This window comes from Rhipicephalus microplus, chromosome X (genome assembly GCF_043290135.1).
Source record: "Rhipicephalus microplus isolate Deutch F79 chromosome X, USDA_Rmic, whole genome shotgun sequence".
NCBI classification, from domain to species: domain Eukaryota; kingdom Metazoa; phylum Arthropoda; class Arachnida; order Ixodida; family Ixodidae; genus Rhipicephalus; species Rhipicephalus microplus.
The window spans coordinates 186961582-186986261 of NC_134710.1; the positions used below are offsets into that span (position 1 = coordinate 186961582).

General features: G+C 47.4%; 1 protein-coding gene across 1 annotated transcript in view; it reads left to right on the forward strand.

Moving 5' to 3' along the window:
- The window catches only part of LOC119175567 (uncharacterized), a 41355-nt gene extending 18104 nt beyond the window's left edge, over positions 1-23251 (forward strand). The window contains exon 2 of the mRNA XM_037426473.2: positions 22854-23251. Within this exon, the coding sequence (XP_037282370.2) occupies positions 22854-23069 (216 nt within the window). The 3' untranslated portion in view covers positions 23070-23251. The remainder of the gene's footprint in view (positions 1-22853) is intronic.
- The last annotated feature ends 1429 nt before the right edge of the window (positions 23252-24680 follow it).

The window sequence follows — 24680 nt, forward strand, 5'->3', positions numbered from 1 at the left end:
TTAGTGAAGATAACCGAGAGTGGAACGGTTGATTGATTGATTGATTGATTGATATGTGGGGTTTAACGTCCCAAAACCACCATATGGTTATGAGAGACGCCGTAGTGGAGGGCTCCGGAAATTTAGACTACCTGGGGTTCTTTAACGTGCACCCAAATCTGAGTACACGGGCCTACAACATTTCCGCCTCCATCGGAAATGGGGAGTGAAACGGTGGCACGGGGCATGCGAGTAAGGTGGCTGCGCGGTTGACGGGCGTGACGAGATAGCTATAGTTGTTCTTGCAAGCTTTGTGAAGCTTCATCAAAGCAGAAGCGTCGTGGACCGATGTGTAGCATTTTATATCGAAGTGAGTAAGGCACGGACTTGTTTTTTGCAAAAGCGACAAGGTGTTTACGTGCGTTTTGTACCCGTTGGGAAAAGTCCTCCCCAATGCCGTATGTGGTACCTTTCAACTTGCGAGCGTTAGTAAGGATCGCCTCTTTCGTCTTGAAGGCAGAAAATCTGAGAATTATGGGACGATTACGGCCAGAGGTATGGCGACCCAAGCGATGCGCTCTTTCTATTTCTTGTGTGTCGACTGTTAAATTCAGTTGTTCGGAGCAAAGTTGAATGATCGCTTCTTCCGGGTGTGCACGCGATTCAGATGAAGAATCGGGGATACCGTAAACGATCAGGTTGTTGCAGCGGGACCGATTTTCGGCAACACCAAAACGGCTTTCTAAAAGAGAAACATGATACACAGTTTCGGTGTTGTCAGTCTGTATGGTTCCAAGCTGCTGCCGCAAGTGCTCGATGTGTTCACAACTCGCTTCCACAGAAGCCACACGCTTAGCGAGCTCGGCGATAATGTTATTCGTGGCAACAAGTTGTGCGTTAATGTCTAATTTCCTTAATAACAGTTGCTTGACCGGCAGTTAGCTTACGCAGCTCGGCGAGAATCGCCGCATTATCGGGTCCTGGGTTCGACTCGATATCACTCGCGACTAGCAGCAAAGAACGCACGACAGCTCCACACTCACAACAAGTAGCAAACAGGCGCTGCAGGCTCGGCAGCTGAAGTAAGAAGTAATTGCTCGACTTTTTTGCGCATAGCCTGTATGAAGGACTAACCTGCATGATGAAGTGCATAGGATTAGTGGTCGCTCTCGCAGAACAGCTGCCGAGCCCACAAGGCGATGCCGACGGAGGCGGTGGCTTTATAGCTTGGGGAACGATTGATGTCGTTGACGATGGGGCTTTCCAAGCTGTGCCCAGGACCAAGTGCTGAGATAGTGGCATGGCTTGCCACGTTGAATCCCGAGTACTGTCCAGCCAAGTCCCGCACGTTGAAATCTGAGCAGGTCCACGGGGCAGAAGCGCGCGCACCATGTGATGCGCACGTTGTTGATTCAGGCAGCGCAGGAAAGAGAATCAGAGCGAAGGTATGAAGAAAAACCTGCATGATGAAGTGCAGAGGATTAGTGGTCACTCTTACAGAACAGCTGCCGAGCCCACGGCGATGTCGACGGGGGCGGTGGCTTTATAGCTTGGGGAACGACACTAGTGGAGGTGCTGGGCCGCAACCCTGCCTGATGCTCCACACGCCTTCTGGGAGCCGTTCGTCGAGTCAAGACGCATCGTCACCTGGTAAAACTCCGGTGCATTGCTCCAGTCGACGGTTGCGAGGCCTCGCGCCAGAGCTCACTCACTCGCCGGAACCTGCTAGGCACTGCACACCTCAACCAATGGCCAACGCAAACCCGCAACAGATGCCCCAAGGCAGCATTCCGACACACCCATCTCAGGTGACCATCTTTCAACCCCTCGTTCCAGATCGCTTTAGTGGCGGTGCCCATGAAGACGTTGACGACTGGCTTGACTACTATGAGCGTGTTGCCAAGACCAATCAGTGGTCGGAACAGAAAGAGCTTTCTCGCGCCTATTTCTACCTTGACGAAGGTGCTCGTACTTGGTATGAGAATAGAGAAGGCAATCTGTCAGCTTGGCCCGACTTTCGAGAGAAGTTCGTCGGTACCTTCGCCAATGTCGATCGAAGGGACCGTGCGCAGAAGTTATTGGAGCTACAGGTTCAAAACCCCAACGAAACCGTTGCAATGTTTCCCGAGGACGTAACTTGTCTCTTTGGTCGAGCTAACCCGCACATGATGGAAGATAAAAAGTTGAGTTACCTCATGTGCGGTGTCAAAACAGATTTTCGCCGGGCTACTGCGCAACCCTTTAAGTACCGTGGTTGACTTCATTTAGGAGGCTACGGCTATCAAGCAAGGCCTTCATCAACGCTGCAGGCAGTATGACCACATGTCCAGCTATGTCCCTATCACTGCTATCGCCATGACGTCTGAGAGTCAGAGCTCCTGGCGAGACTTGATTAAGGAGATGGTTCGCGAAGAACTGCAGAGGTTACGGACTCCGGTTGTTGAAAATCCCACTGCGTCAGTCATTGAAGTCGTAGGCGACGAAATCCAACAAGCGTTGTTTACGGCTGGTCCTGATGCTCATCAGCGTCCTATGAGCCGCGTTGCCGCTCTCTGACGTCCACCACCCACTATGCCGACGCTGTACCGCCAGGTGCCAATGGCCCCTTGGTCTCCGCCGCAAGAGCAGACACTGCATCAACCACCCACGCTACAGCCATACAACCAGCCGTCCACAGCCACCCCATGGGCATCGACCCCAGGGAAGATGCTCAGACGTCCACCGACCCGAAAAAGAGATGCATGGCACACATGGGACAGACGTCCACTATGCTGTCACTGCGGAGGTGCAGCCCATATTGCCCGTCATTGCTGGCATCGAGCTTATTCATTCCGTCCTCATCGACCTTGGTTTGACGGTCGACGTGCCAACGACGAATACACTCCACGCCGTGACGACACCTCTTTCTATGGAGCCCGTTCTCACTTTGAGGATGGCAGGACCCCGGCAGAGGAGGCAATGCCTACTCATCCTCCTGGTCTGAGACGCCGATCCCGCTCTCCGTCTCCTGCGTGTTCGCCTTTGTCGCACCGCTGCACCTACGCGGACCTTAATACAAGAAGGTCACCTAGCCCGCGCAGGGAAACTGAGGGCGGCGACCTCCGAGGGCAAGGTTGCAGGCCATAAAGATGACGACAAGAAGCCCCTACAGCGTGACATCGTACAGCTGATAAGCCGTGAAAGAGATGAAATTGTGACTGCCGACCTTAGTGTTCTTCTTGGCGGCCAGAAAGTGACAGCTTTAGTTGACACTGGTTCCGGCTTCTCTTTTATCAGTCAGGACCTTGCCGACAGCCTCAGAAAAGTGAAGACGCCGTGGACGGGCCCTCATATAAGAACGGCAGGGGGCCAGTTATTGATGCCCTCTGGAAGATGTACAGCAGGAATTGACATCAGAGGTTCTCCTTTCACTGCGTCGTTCATCGTTATGACCGCATGCTGCAAATATGTAATTCTTGGCATGGTTTTTTTACGAGAATATAGTGCCGTCATCAACATACCAGAGAGCTTGATTACGTTTTGCAACAGTTTGGGTTTACCCAATTTTCCAGAGGTGCAACCGAACCAACTGCGTCTTACTAATGAAGACGTGGTTCTCCCTCCTTAGTCTTAGGTCATGCACGCTCGTTTCTGTGGCCGCCGCTGCCCAGTTTGACGCCAAAGGAATCGCAGACCAAATAAGCTCGCTGCTTTTCACCCACAGTATTTCCGTCGCACGAGGTATCGTCAGAGTTGCTGCTGGACGCAGACTTGCTACTGACCAATTTTAGTGCTGAGCGCCGGCACCTTTCAAAAGGTACGACTGTCCCTTACTTCGACGATTTCGTAGATGCGGAAGGCTGCTTGGCGGTAGTCAACGAGGCGGTAAATCTTGATTCGATCAGCACCTGTTCTGGACGTTAGCATTACTTCGCCGAAAGACCACCGACGCAGACTCCTTGAGCTACTGGCCGAATTCCAAACTACTTTTCGACAACATCCAGAGTTGGCCGCACGCCTCTAACCAAGCATCGAATAATTACGTAGGAAACGGCGAGACCGATTCACCAGAACCCTTCCGCGTGGCTCCAAAAGAACGTGAAGCGATACAACAGCAGGTAGACAGAATGCTTGAAGATGACGTCAGTCAGCCTTCACAGAGCCCCTGGGCGTCGCCTGTAGTCCTCGTTAAAAAAAAGGACGGCAGCCTGCGCTTCTGTGTGGATTATTGTTGTTGTTGTTGTTGTTGTTGTTTTCCTATTGTTAGTTGCGCATACCCACTGTGGGGGATTGGCCAAGAATCGAGTGGTTTCAACATTTACTGTTCATATTTGGAATGATGGAGGTTTAACAGAAAGATTACCGATAACCTAGGAAAGTGTGGTGCTAAATGTAATGCATACAAATATTTACATAAACGAATTTATTCCCAGAATAGAGCAATATTCAGATTTTATACGTATATAATTATGTGATTACCGGAAGCTAAATCGGGTGACCAAGAAAGACGTATATCCACTACCGAGTATAGACGACTCTCGCGACAGACTTCGACATGGATACCGTGCTTTCTGGGTTGAAGTGGAAAACCTGCTTAGTATATCTGGACGACGTCGTAGTGTTCTCCGGAACCTTTGACGAGCACCTTGAAAGGCTTGAGGTGGTCTTACGAGCCATAAAGTCCGTGGGTCTCATGTTGAAGCCTGAGAAGTGCCACTTTTGCTACGAAGAGCTGCGATTTCTTGGTCACGCAGTCAGTCATTCAGGTGTTCGTCCCGATCCTAAAAAAGTTGCAGCCGTAGAACAGTTCCCTGTGTCGACCCATAAAAAGGCTGCCAGACGCTTTCTCGGCCTCTGTGCATATTATGGACGATTTATCGCGGACTTCGCTCGCATAGCATCACCGTTAACTCGCCTCACGAGAGAAGACCTCATCTTTGAGTGGATGAACGAAGAGGAAGCTGCTTTTAACGATCTTCGCCAGCGACTACAAACACCTCTAGTCCTTACCCACTTCGACGAGAGAGCCCCTATGATGCTTCACACCGATGCTAGCAATGTTGGTCTGGGAGCTGTGCTTGTGCAGCAGCAAGAGGGCACAGAAAGGGTAATTGCTTACGCAAGCAGAAAGTTAACACGCACTGAGGCTAATTACTCCATGACTGAGAAGGAATGCCTCGCCGTGGTATGGGCGGTTACAAAATTTCGTTTGTATTTATATGGCTGCCCCTTCAAAGTAATTAGCAACCACCACTCACTGTGTTGATTAAGAAATCTTAAAGACCATACCGGCCAATCAGCGTGTTGGAGTCTCAGGCTGCAGGAGTTTGATATGGCAGTCATACATAAGTCAGAAAAGCGACATATGGACGCTGACTGTCTGTCCCGTTCACCCATTGAGTCGGCAACCCTACCCGAGGAGGAAGAAACAGCATTTCTTGGTGTCCTTGACACGACCGACATTGCGCAGCAACAACGTGACGACGCTGAGTTGCTTGGCTTAATTACCTACTTGGATGGCAGATATCAGAAGGCACCAAGAGTTTTCGCAAGAGTGTTGTCATCGTTTTGTTTACGGGGCGGATTACTCTACAAAATAAATTTTTCGTCGCCGGGATCTGCCTATTTGCTTGTCATCCCAGCAGCCCTTCGCACTGAAGTACTCAAAGCATGTCACAACGAGGTTATCTCTGGCCACTTGGGTTACACGAGAACGTTGGCCAAGGTACAGCAAAGGTATTACTGGCCAAGACTAACCACAGCCGTGAAGCACCACGTTCACACCTGTCTCGACTGCCAGCGACGCAAGTCACCACCTTCTAAACCAGCTGGCCTCCTGCAACCCGTACAGGTCCCAATGACTTCATTCAATCAGATCGGCTAAGGTCATTTTGGGCCCACTCCCTACTACTACTGCAGGCAACCGATGGGTTATCATCGCGACAGATTATCTGACCCATTATGCCGAGACAAAGGCTACCCAGAGAGGTACAGCAGCGGAGGTGGCAAGATTTTTCATTGAGAATATTGTACTGAGGCATGGTGCACCAACCGTCGTAATCACAGACAGACGTACCGCATTTACGGCAGCTCTTTTGGACCATGTCTTGATGCCGAGTGGAACAAAGCATCGTAAGACCACCGCCTACCACCCACAAACGAACGGGCTGACAGAGCGTCTAAACAAAATCATTGAAGACATGCTTTCGATGCACGTAGACGTTGAACACAAAAATTGGGATTAAATCTTGCCTTACATGATGTTTGCATACGACGCGGCCAAGCAAGAAACGACCCGCATCACACCATTCAGCCTCATTCATGGACGGGAAGTACGAACCATGTTAGATGCAATGTTACCGCACGAAGGCGACAACATCGTCCCGAACACCAACAAGTTTACGGAACGCACGGAAGAAGCTAGGCAACTTGCATGTTTACGTATCAGCCAGCAGCAAGAGTACGATGCAGGCCGCTACAATGCTCACCGCAGAACAGTCGTCTACCAAACTGGCGACAAAGTATGGGTTTGGACGCCCGTACGTAAACGAGGACTTTTCGAAAAGCTCTTAAGAAGATACTTTGGAGAGTACCTAGTGTTGCGACAACTGAGTGATGTCACTTACGAAGTTGTTCCCGACAGTTCGTATAGTACAAGGCGTCACCAGCACCATCCTGAACTCGTTCACGTAGTGCACATGAAGCCTTCCGTCAGCAAGTGATTGCGTGAGATTTTCTTGAAAAAAAAAACTGCATTACAGACTTCGCGTCACGGCGATGCTTTTTGAGAGGGAGGCAAAAGACGCGTGCCTACATGTGGACGAAAACGATGATGGGAAATTTAGTGGACACGAGGTAGTGGGCCTCAAGCTTCACTCGAGACCGAAGAAGACGATCTTGTGGCTCAGCTGTTAAGAACACGCTGCTTTCGTTGCCTCAAGGTGTAGATGTGTTTTGTTCGCATTCTACAGCGACAATACAATTCCTTACCACTGAGCATAAGCGAGGGAGTGCTGACGCACTTAGACCCCAGTGGTGCGATAGTCTCAGCCTCAATAATCTCTCTAAAAAGCTTGTCAAACAATCTCTTGATAACTGTGCATGCATTGAATAGCGATGAGCAGCCGCAGGATTTACAATGTATGACCAGCCAACTCCCTTGGCCATTTTTCACGTTATTACAATGTTCTCTTAATCTGTCATTAATGCGACGGCCCGTCTGTCCAATATACTCTTTACCACAAGAGAGCAGAATACGATAAACAACGCAAGTGTCGCTGGGAACAAAAACAGTTTGATGCCTCTTATTACAACCTTTGGGTTATACGTCGCGGTCATGAAGGCCACAAAGACTGGCGAACTTGTTGTGAGCCGAAAAGACAACCTTAACTTCAGAGCACTAGCTAATTTTCTTAGGTTGTGCGATATCTTGTGATGGTATGATATGACGAACAGGTGCTTCGGTTTCTTGGCATCGTGACGCGCTGTACATCCTGGGTTATGAAGAAAGCTTTCTGCAACCGAAGTTTGAACATGCAGAGCATAACCTGCTTCCGACAATCTGTCTGACTGATTATGTAAACTTTTGGAGATTTCGTGCTCACAAGATTTGCTTAATGCATGACGGAAACAATGTCTGATGATGCCTATTTTTACTAGCTTGGAATGGGCTGATTGGTAAGGAAGGACCGGTTTGTTCATGCGTGGTTGGTTTGCCCAACGAATGCGGTTATGGTGAAAGGTAAAGAAGACATTGAGGAATTTTATGGCGTTGCTCTCAGGCAATTCGTAAGTAAGAGTGAAGGGTTTAAATTACTCAGAAAATTGCGAAACTATTTTTACCAAACTTGCCTCATCTGCTGCCATGTCGTTAGTTAGCAAAACAAGATGGTCATTGACATGCCTGAACACTTTCTTGATGTTCAATTTATCAAGATGTAAGTTAATCGATCGATCCATTCTACTAAAGAATATGTCGCTTAAAATGAATGCTATGCATGACCCGATACAGATTCCGTCCTTTTGAATAAAAGGCTTGTCATCCCATAAAATTGATTTGATTTGTGGTGTTTGACGTCCCAAAACCACCATATGATTATGAGAGACGCCGTAGTGGAGGGCTCCGGAAATTTCAACCACCTGGGGTTCTTTAACGTGCACCCAAATCAGAGCACACGGATATACAACATTTCCGCCTCCATCGGAAATGCAGCCGCCGCAGCCATCCCATGAAATGTAGGTCGACTTGAGGTACAATGACAAAAGGTCTAGAAACTGACTGATAGGAACACCACACTTGGTTTGAAATCTAACAGAACCAAACAAATCTATGCACTCTTCAACCGTAGGAAGCAACAGATCATGGAGGATTGTGTTTATGTAGGTTTCCTTGGTATGGGGAGCTTGCATGAACGGTGGTGACGCTATGCACTCTGGGTAGGCAGCCATTTTTTTGTCAAAGGCGGTAGGAAAGTGCAGCAGCACAGTCGTGTTTGCGAGCATTGGCGTAGCTTGCAGGCGTGATCGAGTGCGACGCAAATTTAACTCCAATAAGAGTCGTGAACGATTCCAGCCTAACCAGAAGACTGCACCGCATCGCTGTGCCAGGAAAACCTTGAGCGGTACGAAGGACACGAAAATTCGCTCAGAGTGGACCCATTCACGCTTCGTACGAGCGACTGTGTAAACGATGTGCACTTGTGGCCGCGCGTCGACAGCTCGGATATTGATGAATTTCTCGTTCTGAGGACGAGTTTGATTACCCGGGAGCTGTTGAAGTCGAGAAAGGCAATCAAGGGCCACAACTTTGACACGAGTGGCTGGTTGTGGGAGTCGTGAATGAAGAAATTCGCCACCGATACCGTGATCGTCACTGCGGAATCGGGGCGTAGATGAAGTATATATAAACATTCTGGAAGAAATCTACAGGGGATCAACTGCTACCATAGTGCTTCATAAAGAAAGCAACAGAATACCAATCAACAAGGGTGTAAGGCAGGGAGACACAATCTCCCCAATGCTATTTACCACGTGTTTACAGGAGGTTTTCAAAAGCCTAGAATGGGAACAGTTAGGGATAAGAGTTAATGGAGAATACCTTAGTAATTTGCGCTTCGCCGATGACATTGCATTGCTGAGTAACTCAGGGGACAAATCGCAACTCATGATTACTGAGTTAGACAAGGAGAGCAGAAAGGTGGGTCTTAAAATTAACCTGAAGAGAACGAAAGTAATGTACAACAACCTCGGAAAGGAGCAGCGCTTCGAGATAGGTAATGATGCGCTTGAAGTTGTAAAAGACCATGTCTACTTAGGGCAGGTAATAACCGCAGAGCCTAACCACGAGATTGAAGTAACTAGAAGAATAAGAAAGGGGTGGAGCACATTCGGCAAGCACTCTCAAATTATGACAGGTAGATTGCCACTATCCCTCAAGAGGAAGGTATATAACAGCTGTATCTTGCCGGTACTTAGCTACGGAGCAGAAACCTGGAGACTTACAAAGATGGTTCAGCTTAAATTGAGGACGACGCAGCGAGCAATGGAAAGAAAAATGGTAGGTGTAACCTTAAGAGACAAAAAGAGAGCAGAGTGGATTAGGGGACAAACGGGAGTTAAGGATATCATAGTCGAAATAAAGAAGAGGAAATGGACATGGGCCGGGCATGTAGCGCGTAGACAGGATAACCGCTGGTCATTAAGGGTAACTAACTGGATTCCCAGAGAAGGGAAGCGGGTTAGGGGGAGACAGAAGGTTAGGTGGGCAGATGAGATTAAGAAGTTTGCGGGTATAAATTGGCAGCAGCAAGCACAGGACCGGGTTAACTGGCGGAACATGGGAGAGGCCTTTGTCCTGCAGTGGACGTAGTCAGGCTGATGATGATGATGATGATGATGATGATGATGATGATGACCGTGTTCGTCGTCACTCAAGTAAGAGGTGTTAAATTATGTGATTTTGCCGTAGATGCTAATGTTTGTTTTTGTTCAGGTTAAACTTCCAGTGTGCTAACAAGCCGCTGTCGACGTCTTGTTCATGGGCAAGAGCGATGGCCAGGTCCTTGCCGCGCACTGCACATGCATGACCGGGAACAGTGAAGCCTACTCGCATCCCACTGCGCTGTTGTTTTACGTGGAGTACGACGCCTGTGCACGAAAAGAGCACATGCCTCAATTTAACACGACTTACTTGAGTGACGACGGCTACGATGTTGGCGGCGACTTTCTTCCCCCATGGCTCCTGTACCCGGCCACTCTACACAAACTTGTGACCCTTGAGGGCCTTTCTGGGCTTCATCGGCTCCCGGGTTTTCAAACTAGTGCAAACGAAAAATTCATGAATATCGAAGCTGTAGACGCGCCGCCACAAGTACACGTCGCTTACACAGTCACCCGCACGAAGCGTGAATGGGTCACTCGGAGCAAATTCTCGTCTCTTTTTTGTACCGCTCGAAGTCTTTTTGGCACAGTCTTGCGGTGACGCTGATATCAATCACTCGACCTCTTAGAGTTAAAATTTGTGTCGCGATCACACTCGATGATGCCTCCAAGCTAAGCCAACGTTCCCAAAAACAACTGCACTGCTGCACTTCCCGGCTGCCTCTCACAAAAAAATTACTGCCTACCCTGATTCCATAGCGTCGCCGCTGTTCATGCAAGCTCCTTGTTCCAAAAATACGTTTTCCAAAAGGAAACACTATGTTGACATCACCGTAATGCATGAATGAGATGCAAAATTTCCTCAATATGAGTTGGTAAACGACATCTGTAGACAGTTGTGTCGCTCACAATATTACCATACACAAATGAATTACTTGGGAAGAAATTTAATGTTAGGTACAGTAAAGTCAACCAAACTCTGATAGTAGTCATAACGTATAACAACACTGTAGCTGATTAAAACAGAACGTACTGCATATGAAACTGCCCTAGACACGTTCACTTCAATACCGTACAATATGAACAGGCGTATACGCCCTAGGCATGATCAACGCCTAGAGCTAACAAACACCCCAGAACTATTAAACGAAAATAGTGGTCACTCGCGAGCAGGGCCCCCTTTCAACACCACTGCCGACAGAGGAAGGTGCCGCCACAACCCTGCTTAAATCTGCCGCCGAATACACGCTGCGCGTGCCTGCGCTCCCTGTTTCCCACTCAACACAAAATAAAAAAAACTCGCCCGCGCTTATCTTCGCTTAACTTCGCCGTTACTCTGATGAAACGCTACAAACAAACGGACTCGCCACGTAAAGAAAAACTCACTTATCGCACATGGTACGGAAAACGTCGAAAGCAGCAATGTGGTACCAGTGCCTCCTGTATAAAAGTTATGAAGGAGGCACTGGTGGTACATACCTGGGGAGTGCTCCACGATACGAAGCGCTATACAGATGCGCTATACATGAGTATAGCGCATCTTCGTAATCATCAGCACTGGCAGAACACAAAGCACGAACATAGTGCGCAAGCACACTTAAAACACGACAGAAATCGACTCCAACCGATACACCCCCGATACGCTGTAAGACAACACTCAACTAGGGCACAGAACACACTAGGGTGGCTAGCCAACATAACTCAACACACGTTAAAACCACGTTTCTAGACTAGGTCACAGAACACCTACCAGTTTTGACCAGGTGCGTTCAAACAAGTAAATTGGTTAGAGACGCACACAGCATTTGCGCATCTTAATTTTTCAATGCTGATTAGAAAACATTGTTATTACATTTATATGGCAAGAAATTATGTATATATAAATATATATATATGTATATATCTATGTATATATATATATATATATATATATATATATATATATATATATATATATATATATATATATATATATATATATATATATATATATGGCGCTGACCAACGCTCCTACTTCTAAATTCACATATAAACCCCCCAAAAAAGGTGGGTGGAGGGAAGGCCGCTGTGGTAGCTCAGTGGTTAGAGCATCGATCGCGTTACTCGAAGGTCGTAGGTTCGCTTCCTGCTCACGGCTGGTTACTTTTCCACCCACTTTTCTTTCTTCTTATTTACATTCCATTTGTTTTTATAACTTCCCCTATACATTCCTTGGCTGTTTGTCTGTTAGATCTCAATAATATTGTGTCAAAACACGGAAAAACGAGCCCTTAGGTATACACTTATTTCCCTTATATATATATATATATATATATATATATATATATATATATATATATATATATATATATATATATATATATATATATGAGAGAAAAAACTTAAACAAATCGTGAGCACTGAGCACGAAACCAGCCTGTGCATATTATCCAAATGTCGGGGTATCAGCGTTCACAATTTTTTTTTTCGTTTTTTCTCACTTTTGCTAACATCTTTCAAGGCGAGAGCGACGCGACAGCAACGAAGTTTGAACGTCCATGTTAGTATAACTCATTAACTCACCCCCTGACGACGGGAGGACCCCTCCCGAAACAGTTGGGAAATAAATATATTTATCCTTGTTGACAACGCTCCCATTGTGCCTTATATATATATATATATATATATATATATATATATATATATATATATATATATATATATATATATATATATATATATGTATAGATATATATATATATAATCCTGCGCACGGGGGAGGGGGGGGTCTGTTTACAGTTATCTAGAAGGAGGGGGGGGGGGGCGTAAGAAGCCCGATACATTGACCTAGAGAGGGAGAGGGGGCACTTCTATGAGCTTTTGCCCCAGCCCCGGAGCCGGGGGAGTGCAAGGCTCGGGCCCTTTTCCGAATTTCTGATGGTTGTGTGTGGGGTTTTACGAAAATAAATGATGAAAATGGACGTTATTAAAGGCCTTCGGCAAGTCCCCCCCCCCCTGATAAGGAACCGTGTGAGCGTCTATAGGGAGTTTTAGAATAGCGCACTGCGAGCCCTTGCGGTGCGGTCGCTGCCACTGCGCATGCGCCGTAACGCGAGTTCGCGTTCGCGGCCCGCATGCAGAAAATCTGAAATAGCGTACGACCCGCATGTGGTCCGCAAGCGCTGGTTTCGAGGCCACGGTGTCGTTGCGATGGTGAGTTGCGGTTTGCAGCAGGGCAAACGCTATTCTATAACTCGTATGGCGCCGGCTTCGCCCGTAACGCCCGCACCGCTTGAAAGTAGTATTCTAAAGCTCCATTATATGTGCACGTACGCAAGTCTATGTTTACTACCTCAGGTAGTACCGTTTACTACCACATACATTTACTACATCTGGTATACTTCTGAGGTAGTAAAATGGCCGCAATATGTAGTAACGGGGTCATAAAGGTAGTAACGGGACCAGTTACTACTTCTTTTTAAAGTGCACAATGATGACGCTCCGCCCATCCATATAGGCGTCCCTATCGTGTGTCAGTGGCAGAACGTCACGTTATACAAACAGAGGTCGAGAAAATGCTGTCCAAGGATCTTATAAAGCCCTCCTCTAGTCCATGGGCGTTCCCTGTCGTTTTAGTAAAAAAATAAGGATGATACTTGGAAGTTCTGCATTTATTGTCGTCATCTGAACAAGATCAAGAAAAAGGACGTTTACCCGCTTCCGCGTATTGATGACTCACTAGATTGCTTACACGGTGCCAGTTATTGCTCTTTGATCGATTTACGTTCTGGCTACTGGCAAATTGCAGTCAATTACAGAGATCACGAGAAAATGGCGTTTGTCACTCCAGATGGTCTCTACCCATTTAAGTGATGCCTTTCGGTCTATGTAATGCCCCGGCCACCTTCGAACGCATGATGAACGCTTTTCTACGTGGTTTTAAGTGGTCCACATGCTCATGTGATCTCGCCGACGTTGTTGTTTTTTCACCGACGTTTGAAAGCCACCTCCATCGGCTCTCGGCCATCCTTAACGTCTTCCGACGAGCAGGCCTACAGCTGAATTCTGCGAAATGCCATTTCACCCATCGTAAATTACGCGTCCCCGGTCACCTGGTGGACTGGCATACAGCCTGATGCCGACAAAGTGCGTGCAGTCGGCGAGTTTCTAACTCCTCGTACCCCTTCTTATGTCGGAAGTTTCCTGGGGTTGTGTTTCTATTTCAGACAATTTATTCAGAACTTCGCCGAAATCGCTAGTCCTTTCACCGATATTCTTAAAAGGACAGCCCTTTCAGTTGGGGACCTTAGGAAGCTCAGGCATTTTCCACGCTTACAAGCCTCCTTGTGAATCCGCCCGTTCTGTGTCATTTTGACCCATCTGCACGCATGGAAGTCCGTGCGGATGCAAGTGGCCGTAGTATTGTTGCGATTTTGGTCAGCTAAATCGTGCGATCGCTTATGGCTAGCCGCCTTCTTTCAGCCTCGGAGTGCAATTAGTCGATCACAGAGCGTTAATGCCGAGCCCTTGTCTGGGCAATAGCCAAGTTTCACCCATATTTGTTTTGACGACATTTCACCGTGATAACAGACCATCACGCCTTATGTTGGCTCCACTCGCTTAAAGATCCTACAGGACGCCTCGGTCACTGGACTTTACGCCTCCAAGAATACACATTTTCTGTGTCCTACAAGTCTGCACGGCTACACAAGGATGCCGACTGCCTCTACCGCTGTCCCGTCGATCCACCTGACACCACCGAAACTGATTCAGATACGTGTGTTTTGTCGCTCAGCAATTTCGTACACATCACCGACGAGCAGCACCACGACGCATATTTGCGTGGTCCTCATAATAGTTTCTCGTAATCACCTTGTCGCCCACAGATCACAATGTCTACAATGGAGATCAGTTGAAATTATTTCTACTTAATTCATTTTGTGTTTGCGCTGATCACTCCATCTTTTCAGCAATTGACTCGCCTTTGAGTGCTTCTAGAAAATTTGTCGCGTATAAAGCAGTGGTCTTGTGGTAGTCACACTCGTTGTGGCTTCTGGAATTTTCGAGCGCGTTCTTCCAACGTGTGCACGGAGAAAGGACCAAGCTTACACCAAGACCTTGGAGTCCCCTTGCCTGGACTTTCTTTTCCAAAAAGCACACATGTTTTGCTCTCTCCTGATATTTGGAATACACCAGCAGCCAGGAAAAGATTTCTCGCCAGTGAGGTTGGAACTTCAGTTTGCGCTTACTGATTGAGGGAAAGCTGTTAAGCGCCTGGTTTGTATGTCGCCATGAGCAAACAGCGTCTGGTCTCGTCGTACTGCAATTCCTGCCGTCTCGGTAGACACGTAAAGACCAATGCCGTTGTCAAGAATCGTGGTTTCCATGCGTGCATCATGCTCCGATCAGTTTTCAGTAGTTTTTTCGGCGCACGAGTTGTATTCGTTCAGTGCAGAACTACACCTGGGAACCATTTCTTCGGCTGCTGTATAGCTTTTTCGCCAGTTTTCGAGTAAGCATGGGGAGCAGTGTCGCCTTTCGAGAAATAATAATCAAACGTTACCTTACACCGTTTCGGCGCGTCTATCGAGTCTCATAGAGGGGCGCTGATTGTCACAGAACATGAACTACCCAGTAATACGTGATTTATTGATTGATACGTGAGGTTTCACGTCCCAAAACCACCATATGGTTATGAGAGACACCGTAGTGGAGTGCTCCGGAAATTTCGACCACCTGGGCTTCTTTAACGTGAGCCCAAATCTACATTTACATTTTCGCCTTCAACGGAAATGCAGCCGCCGCAGCCAGGATTCGATCCCGCAACCTGAGGGTCAGCAGCCAAGTACCTTAGCCACTAAACTACCACGGCGGGGCGACGGACGGAAATTAGGTGCATTTTTCCTTCTTCAAGAATCACTTCAAGAATCACAGATTTCACGATAAAGCATCTGCGATTGGAGTACTTCAGTGGCATGAAAAGTCACAGTGCAACTGTAATGTCAACCATTGTTCCGAGAAATTATGCCTGAAAAGTAACACATGTGAAATCCTGTGGCCAACGTGCAGCATAACTTATGGCGTATTCAGTTGGGCGTTTGCGAGCGTAGTGGGGCGCTCTGAAAAGTGGCTGCGCCTTCGGTTGGTGCCATTCGAGTGCTCGGACTAGCTTCAGTTGCTTCTTTCAGAGCGTCAGCCTCTGACTCAGAGCGCTCCCGACCGCTCTGACTTCGAAGTGAGAGCGCGGCGCGATCTGACCGGGAAGACAGATCACATGACACAAGCTAGCCATGAAGAACACGTCTCTTCGTCATCGTTCTGTTCTAGCGCTATAACTTTCGTCATGTTATACCAACTTGCCCAAGATGCCACACTTCCAAGTTACAAGCCAGCCATCCACGCTGCTGCTGGCAGGTGAGGAGTGGGGCGTGCAAGGGGGTATCGTCGGGCGCGTAATACTTCATACACGAGCTTGAGTAATCGAGTTTTTGCGCGTGTGTGGGGCGAATTCACATCTACGAAGCCACAAACGCATGGTGTTCATAACGAGGCGGCTAGCGAAGGAAACGTCAATGCTGTCGCTACAGCAGCTCGCAGAAGCCTCGTGATATGCCTTGAAGATAGCAGCTCGGACGAGGATGATCGCCAGATTTATGCGCTGTGCTCAGGAGGTCTTCGCTATATCCAGACATTTCAGAGAGAGAAAGATTAACAAAGGTCCGACTAGTTAGAGATGTCCACTGAACTGATCGGCATCATTTGTTGACGCAGCGCAGCAATACTTACCCGGCAGCTTCCCGCACTCGCTACGCTAGGATCTAGCCACCCTAGCTGCGCGGTGGCGCTACAGGCGCGCTGCTCTTGGCTGCACTGAGCGCTCTGAAACCACCGATGTATTCGGTTGGTACGCTGCCTCTCGTGCTCCGATTGCGAGCTGCCTCTGCATCTGGTGACTCTGAACCAGAGGACAAGAACGGCCAACCGAATACGCCATTATAAACAATTACTTATTGCGTATCGCAAGCATGCGTGGATGCGCGCAGTAAACTAAAAGAAAAAAACATGTTGACTGAAATATATCAGTGCGTCAGGGCTGCTTGACATATGGAGCTGAACATAACAATCATTCCCATCTAAGTTATGCAGTCACTCTCACTCCACGTTGTAAGCGGAGCCGTCCTTCACATGTGAAACGCGCTTCGCCCTGACGAGGGCTACGCCATCTACTCTTAAAGGGCCACTCACCAGGCCCCATACCGAATTTTATTTAAGACAGTGGAAGTTGTTGGGTGTCTGATAAGGAACGTTTTGCCACAAAAAAATTTTCGAATCGGTTCGTTACGAGCGGAGAAAACAGGTTTTTTTTTTTTTTTTTTTTTTTTGAAGCGGCGCGAAACGAGGCTGAGAGGAGGCGAGCTAGAAACCCTTGCCGCTCCTCCGCGTAGCCTTCGCAAGCCAAATCTCTTCCCCACCCTCCCCGGCATTCGACCAAGAGGTTACGTGCGCATGACGTGCCCGAACAAGCCCAGCCCCCGTGCACGCGAGCGGTGTTGCTTTGTTGACCAGCGTTATTGTGTGGTCTTCTGCCTGTTTCTGCGGGATTATTTGGAAACGCTGGCCTAGACGCGGTAGAGTAGAGGAGCACAATGAGTGCGCGAACGCTTAGGAGCGTTCCACGGCGGTCGTCTGCTCAATGCGCTGACCACGGGGACCCGAATGCATGCGAAACGCTGGCACATTAGCCCAGCATCGCGTAGCATTTCACGGGGAAAAATCAAAGAAAAGCGCACACGATTTCTTATTGCGTCTCATTATTTATTTCGAGTTCTATTCATCTCTTAAAGCAACAAATACATAAACTACGCATGTTGTGTTAAATAATTTTTGCCATGCCACGTGGTATACTGCTGACAACGTCAGGGCAGAGTCGTCAACGTAGAGGACCAACGTCACCGCATTGCCGTGTACGTAGGGCCATTCCTACGCCCACGTCATGCCCTCATTCTCTACGCGTGCGCCAGCAGAGAGAAGTGGGAGCAGCTTTCATCTTGAAATTTGACCCATTTCCGTGGCGCGTAGCGTTGCAAATTTTGGCAGACGCGATCATAAACGCCTCGTTTACGCATTGCGCTTGTCAGCTCAAGACTGTCAAACCTGGTGAGTGGCCCTTTAGTAGAGATTAACTATGTCTTCTCTGATCGGGCGGGTCGTCGCAAAGATGCGTTTTCGAAGACTAGTCTATTCAATGGTGCGACGAGTGGCCGTTGCTCCAAACGACCACTGAACCTGTCGTTTACTGTATTTTACTGCTACTACATTACATTTACGTATTATCTTAACAATAAATTGCGCATGGGGAGGGGGGTCTCATGACTTTGACTTTGATATACATGTACAATATCTGCTCAAATTACCACTGATAGTCACGTCACAAAAGAAAGCTGATGCATTTGCACCCCCCCCCCCCCCAGTCGGCTCGCTGTGAACCCTACCCCCCCCCCCCCTCTCCCGGAAAAAAAATTTCTGGCTACGCCCCTGCAGCGTCACAAAAAGCGAGAGCATGCTTTCGGAATAAAAGAGCTTGATTTTTGAAATTGAAGCGATTAAATTGCAGCGAGCACAATACCGACCCGAACTCTTCAGAGTAGACGAGAACATTGTGTCTTTTCTCAATCATTTTGAAAAGGTCGGCGAAGATGTTGGTCTTGGCCGACACTTTTGGTGGGAGAAGCTTGCCACAATGCTTCCGTGCGAAGTCGCAAGCATTTTGGAGCACTTATCCGCCGAGCAAGCGCATGACTGTGATAGGGCTAAGTATGCTATGTTCATCCACTTAGCTGCTTTGAGTCTTGCCGAATAAGAAAGCCGAGAATACAAGTACAGCACTGAAGCGCGCAGCAAAGCACTAGAAATTGAGGCCCATTGCAAAGCACAGGACGCCGAAGTGCGTCCGAGAGAGGCGCGGCGTAAGGCGGTGGAGGTGGAAGCGCGTAAAAATGAAGCTCGCCGAAGAGCGCTAGAAGTAGAAGCTCGTCGAGAAGTGCGTAAAGGCACGCCAAAAAGCAATGGAAGCTGAGGCCCGTCGTGAAGCGCAAGCCGCTGAAATGCGCCAGAGAGAACGGGATGCCGGGAAAAGTCGCGAGGCACCTGACATTGAGACCCATCGCAAGGTAGAGGCACCGAAGTGCGTCGGACAAAGCCGGACACTGAGGAGCATCACAAGGAGTTGGGGCGGATGATCATCCAAAACCTCAGGATTCTGAGGCACATCGTGAAACGCTAGATATGGGGTCCTTTCGCTGAGCACGTGATCAAGATGAATCACGTCAAAAAGAACATTGAATCCACACAATGTATCAGTTTTGTATGACTTGCATTTATCGAGTATAGGATCACTGAAGACGCCTAAGCGTGTGCTGATACTAGTGTCACCGCTTTTTTTTCCCCCCCCCCATCGAGGGTATCTTGATTATTTCTCTCGAGGCATCGTGTCCAGCTTTGGCAGAATGATCAGCCTATATACGTAGACGTTGCACTGCGCATTAAGTATAACGCTGGTATCCACTGCAGAATAATGTGGTGATGTACTTCTCAGGCTTCATTGTGTGACGAAATCACACTGTCTGACCGACCAAAATGCATTCAGTGAGACGTCTCAGAAGACCTGCAACATGCATTTTGTGACTCCCGGCGATACGCATCAGAGAGGCAGTCTATAAAGGCGGCATGACACCTTCAAAGGTACTCAACTAACTGAGGAATTTTCTCATCACATAAGGAAAGCACCATCTGTGCGTTACACTCCAACGAAAGCATTGTTGACGTTCAGCCTGTTGACGAAAGTGCTGTTGCGTAAATAATTTTGTAAACAGCGTAATTTATGTGTGTGTGTGTGTGGCTGTATGTGATGTTAAGCGCTTATCAGTGCGTTGTTTACCATCGATCACGCAGCATGTCAGGCCATACATCTCCAGGCTAGCATATCCAGCAATTCAGGAAAACATTTATCTTTCCATTATCTCTTTCTGGACTGCAAAAAATGTAGGTTCTAGTGTCAATGTGCAAATACATTCATCCAAATACCTCAAAATTCTTCGCTAAAGCTATTGAATGAACACCTTCTGGTACGATCAAAAGCACGATCGAATAGTTTTTCGCCGTCAGCAGAAGAGAGGGCGTATGCACATGCACTTGCATCTCACACATGTGCACTCACACGTTGTTGCGATCATTGCTGCGCTTCTACTATCCGTTGGCACGTGCTTGGTGTGCCCGTCAACGCGGCACCAAGTAAACGAAAATGACCTTACGCGTTTGACCCCCGTGTAACTGCTGTAAAGACACTTGGCGCTAGCTTTTTTTGTTGTTGTCATTGACGATTTCAACATCTAGTGCCGCTTCGGGACAGTCACTAACAAAACCAAACTAGGACTACATACATACAACATACATACATACATACATACATACATACATACATACATACATACATACATACATACATACATACATACATACATACATACATACATACATACATACATAGGTACATGCATGCATGCATGCATACATACATAGGTACATGCATGCATGCATGCATACATACATACATACATACATACATACATACATACATACATACATACATACATACATACATACATACATACATACATACATACATACATACAAATAGCCAATCTAGCAATGCTGGGCTCTTTACTACAGGGGAGCGAACCATCAACACAAGTGCGTGTTTGCAAAGTCCTCAAATATAAACTTTCCGTTTTCATGTAACGTTTACTTGTTTCATTCAATTTGTTGATGGTGAAGCATTTCTTTGCGTACTGCAGGTACTTTAAGTATCTATCTATCTATCTATCTATCTATCTATCTATCTATCTATCTATCTATCTATCTATCTATCTATCTATCTATCTATCTATCTATCTATCTATCTATCTATCTATCTATCTATCTATCTATCTATCTATCTATCTATCTACGTCTGCTAGCTCTCATGATCATCCCCTTAATTAGCTTGAGGTAAACCAAAATTAGTATGGGAGGGTAAAATGGTTTGACAAATATGTCTTGCTGGTTATGATTATTGTCCCATTCCCGTCGCGTACATCGTCAGTCTTTTCGCCAGACGTGTGGCACACACCTGAAGGTGGGTATGTGCCACATGAATGCAGGTACTGACACAGGAATACGGGTGATTGACACAGGAATGGCGAGAACAGCCGCGGGTTGTTTCTACGCGTTAACGTTAAGAAAAAGCTGGCATCGACAGCGTTTACCCGACAGGTGCATTGATTGATTCATTTGTGGGGTTTAACGTTCCAAAACCACCATATGATTATGAGAGACGCCGTAGTGGAGGACTCCGGAAATTTCGACCACCTGGGGTTCTTTAGCGTGCACCCGAATCTCAGCACTCTGGCCTACAGCATTTTCGCCTCAATTGGAAATGCAGCCACCGCAGCCGGGATTCGAACCCGCGACCTGCGGGTAAGCAGCCTAGTACCTTAGTCACTAGACCACCACGGCGGGCACCCGACAGGTGCAAAGAAGGAAGTAAATGTCCCAGACGGAATCGAACCCCAGCATTCTGCGTAGTAATCAAGCACTCTTTATAGGTATACCATAGAAACACGCCAGGTCTTGGGACTACTTTTCAAATAATAACTATAGTGTTCGTGAAACGTATGTCAATTGTGATGGCAGTGCTGGCTGTCCAACTTAATAAGCATTACATATGTATACTCCTATGAAACATGCGGCCGTCACGTCGAATTAATGTCAATTACAGTTGAGTGTCATCCGCTGAAGCTCAATTATCTAGCAGTGTCTAAAGCACGGTGTAAGGTACGAACAATTGTATCTTACACCGTGGTCCAGCTAGGGCTACCATTCTCGCCAGCACCAATGCTTCATATCAGCTTACCGCTTGTGGTGTTGCTAGTATCCATGTTACTGTTAGCAACGTTACGCAACTGTAAAACACTGGTTATGTAACACGTATGCGGCTGTTTAACATACGTATGTCTGTGTGTAAATTTGCATATATCTTTAGTGCCACTTCGTAAATTTTTGCTCCATTAAAAAATTACAACACTCACCTTTCATGCACATGCTTCGCATAACATCGATTTCCAAGGTAAGTGCGATCTGCCGAAGTTTTTTTATCTTATCATAATGATTTACTGCTTTATTCTTGCTGCATAACATCGATAAAGCTTGGGCACTCTGAAATGAATACTAGAGAGCAAAACGATTTCTCGCATATTAGTAAAGTACGATTTCACAAAACCGAAAACACCGCGCGCGACACGACGCTTGGTAGGCGAGAAAACGCGCGAAGAGGAGAAACGGGTGGAGGCGCCACTTTCTCGCACCAAACACCATGACGTCATAGATTTTGAAGGCGTCTACTGGGTCCTACGTAGCTTGTAATCGATCAAGTTGAAATACGGACCTAGTTTACGAAGTTTCAGAAAATTTCTCCGGGCCACATGATGTCGCAAAATACGAAAAATACATTATCAAATTTTCGACGTCACGGGCATGACATTTTAAAATGAAACTTCAACCTCGATTTTCTTCATTAATAATGAGCTTATGATATTGAAACGTGGTGTTACAGTTCTCAGAGGGCAGTTTGCCAATCTAAACCAAGTCATTGTTTCTCTTTAGTGTCTTTTAACTTCTGTCTCTCCCACAACAACTCATGCACAGTGGACAAATTTTGATCACTGAGCACTTCGCTCATGTTTAGCGAAAACACAGCTCTTTTTCCCAATCTGTGTAGATATACCGATGTGTTGTGCGAAACCAGTGATATGAACGATGTCATAATGCCTGCCACTGCAAACTAAATTAATCGCAGTGTTGCTACTTTACGAAAATTGGCGCAGTCGCGGCTCGTTCATACATGTGTGCCACCACTCAGTCCTACTAGTGCGTGGGTGTACGTCTCCCAATCTTCTTTTAAGACAAAGTTCCTTCTCACCGACATGACACTTCTTCTGCAGGAAAGCGGCTTGTTGCTGTTGACGGCCACGTGCGGCATGCTGCTGTTGCTGTGCGGTCGAGTGTCAGAGGCTGCACCCGGCTACGGCGGCGGCTACGGGGGTCACGTCAGCATCAAAGTGTACCGCGGCCCATCGCACGGCCACGGCTACCACTCGTTCACGCCTTTTGGCTATCATGTTCACCTGCCGCCTGACAACCACGGCTACCACGGATGAGTCAAGCATGCTGCACTACAGACTCGACGAGCCTGACACGTAGGCAGCAACAAAGTTTCTGAATCAGCAGCGGGTCAGAACGTGAGGGCCGCGAAGCCACAGTCCAGCAGCATCAATAAAAGGGAGGCTATATTTGACCCCGACCAAATTTTCATTCAAAGGACTGCATTGCGAAACAGACTGCCACCAATAAAAATAAATATGTGAAAGAAAAAAGTCACAGTCTCGCCGCAAGGCTGAAGTAATAAATGCGATAGAACAAAGTTGGACTGTAACGCCGAGAACTGCTAGCAGATCAAAACGTTCAGCGCGCTGCTCACGCACAAGTGGTGCACGAAAACAACACACACAGGACGAGAGCTAACTAACAACATTTACAGCCTGACCATTAACGCACTGTTTAAACCAAAAAAGTCCCAGCTTTGCCGCAAAGGAGAAATGAACACGATAGCAACAAATCGGAAGGTAACGCGCAGAATGCAAGCAGATGAAACGTGTCCTGCATTTCTCACGCACAAATAACGCACTAAACATACTCACAGGTACATAAGAACGCGAATAAGCGTATCAGTTGTTACTTCGCTGTGTCTGAAAAGCGTGCTCTTTTCGCAAACGGAGACTGTGCAACAATTGCAGTGGCCTTTGTGCACAGGGTTACTAGAACAGAATCGTTCCGGTGAAAGCCAAAGGCCAGCCAAGACGTACGATCCTCCCCACTGCGAAATAAGGGCCAAACCTCATAAGCGCGAAAATGCACGCGACAGCGACGAGCGATGCGACGTAGATCGTCTTCGCGCGATCAGTCACTAGCGCAGGCAAACCTCATACGCGACGGCCTCGGCGAGCGAACTCTACTGTTGCTGGCATGAGGCCGTCTACTCGCACCAAGAAAAAATGGCGTAGTGAGCGGTATGCAATTTAAAAATAAGATATATTGTTGTCTAATAGAACGGAAAGTGTTTATGAGTGCCTTGCAGCACTTTTTTTATATGCACATGCGTAAACATTGCGTTATTTCTTGTTGCGCATACGTGACTCGGGCAGGGTCACGCGCACCTATGTAGTCTTTGTCTTTTCCGGTTTTTCGCTATTGGCTGCTTGAGCCCAGCACTTCCGGGTGATGAGTGACGGTTTCCAAATCTGGAGAACCAAGCGATCGCGCAAAAACGAGCACGCGACACGTCGCGCGAACGCCTTGTTTTGTCGCTCATAGCATCGCTCGTCGCTGTCGCGTGCATTTTCGCGCTTATGAGGTTTGCCCTTAAGGGCGTGCGAGTAAGCGTCCACACCCTCTCCGCGGGGCAAAGTACACGTTGGAGATTAGAGAGCGCACCACCACGTCGTGACGACATGCGCTCATCGCGCCATCTTGCTGGCAATGCTGAAAACACGATATACCCCCCTGCCCCCCGAGATGCCTGTCACCAGCGGTAAGTGTTAGATGTAAATTACTTGCCGTTTGAACGTTGAACAACGTGCTCTTCCATGGCTGAGTGGTTAACGCCTAGCATTCATGCTTCAGAGGTACCATGTTCGATTCTGCACGCTGGATTGTTTTTTTGAATTTTTTCTTTCCTGTATATATATATATATATATATATATATATATAT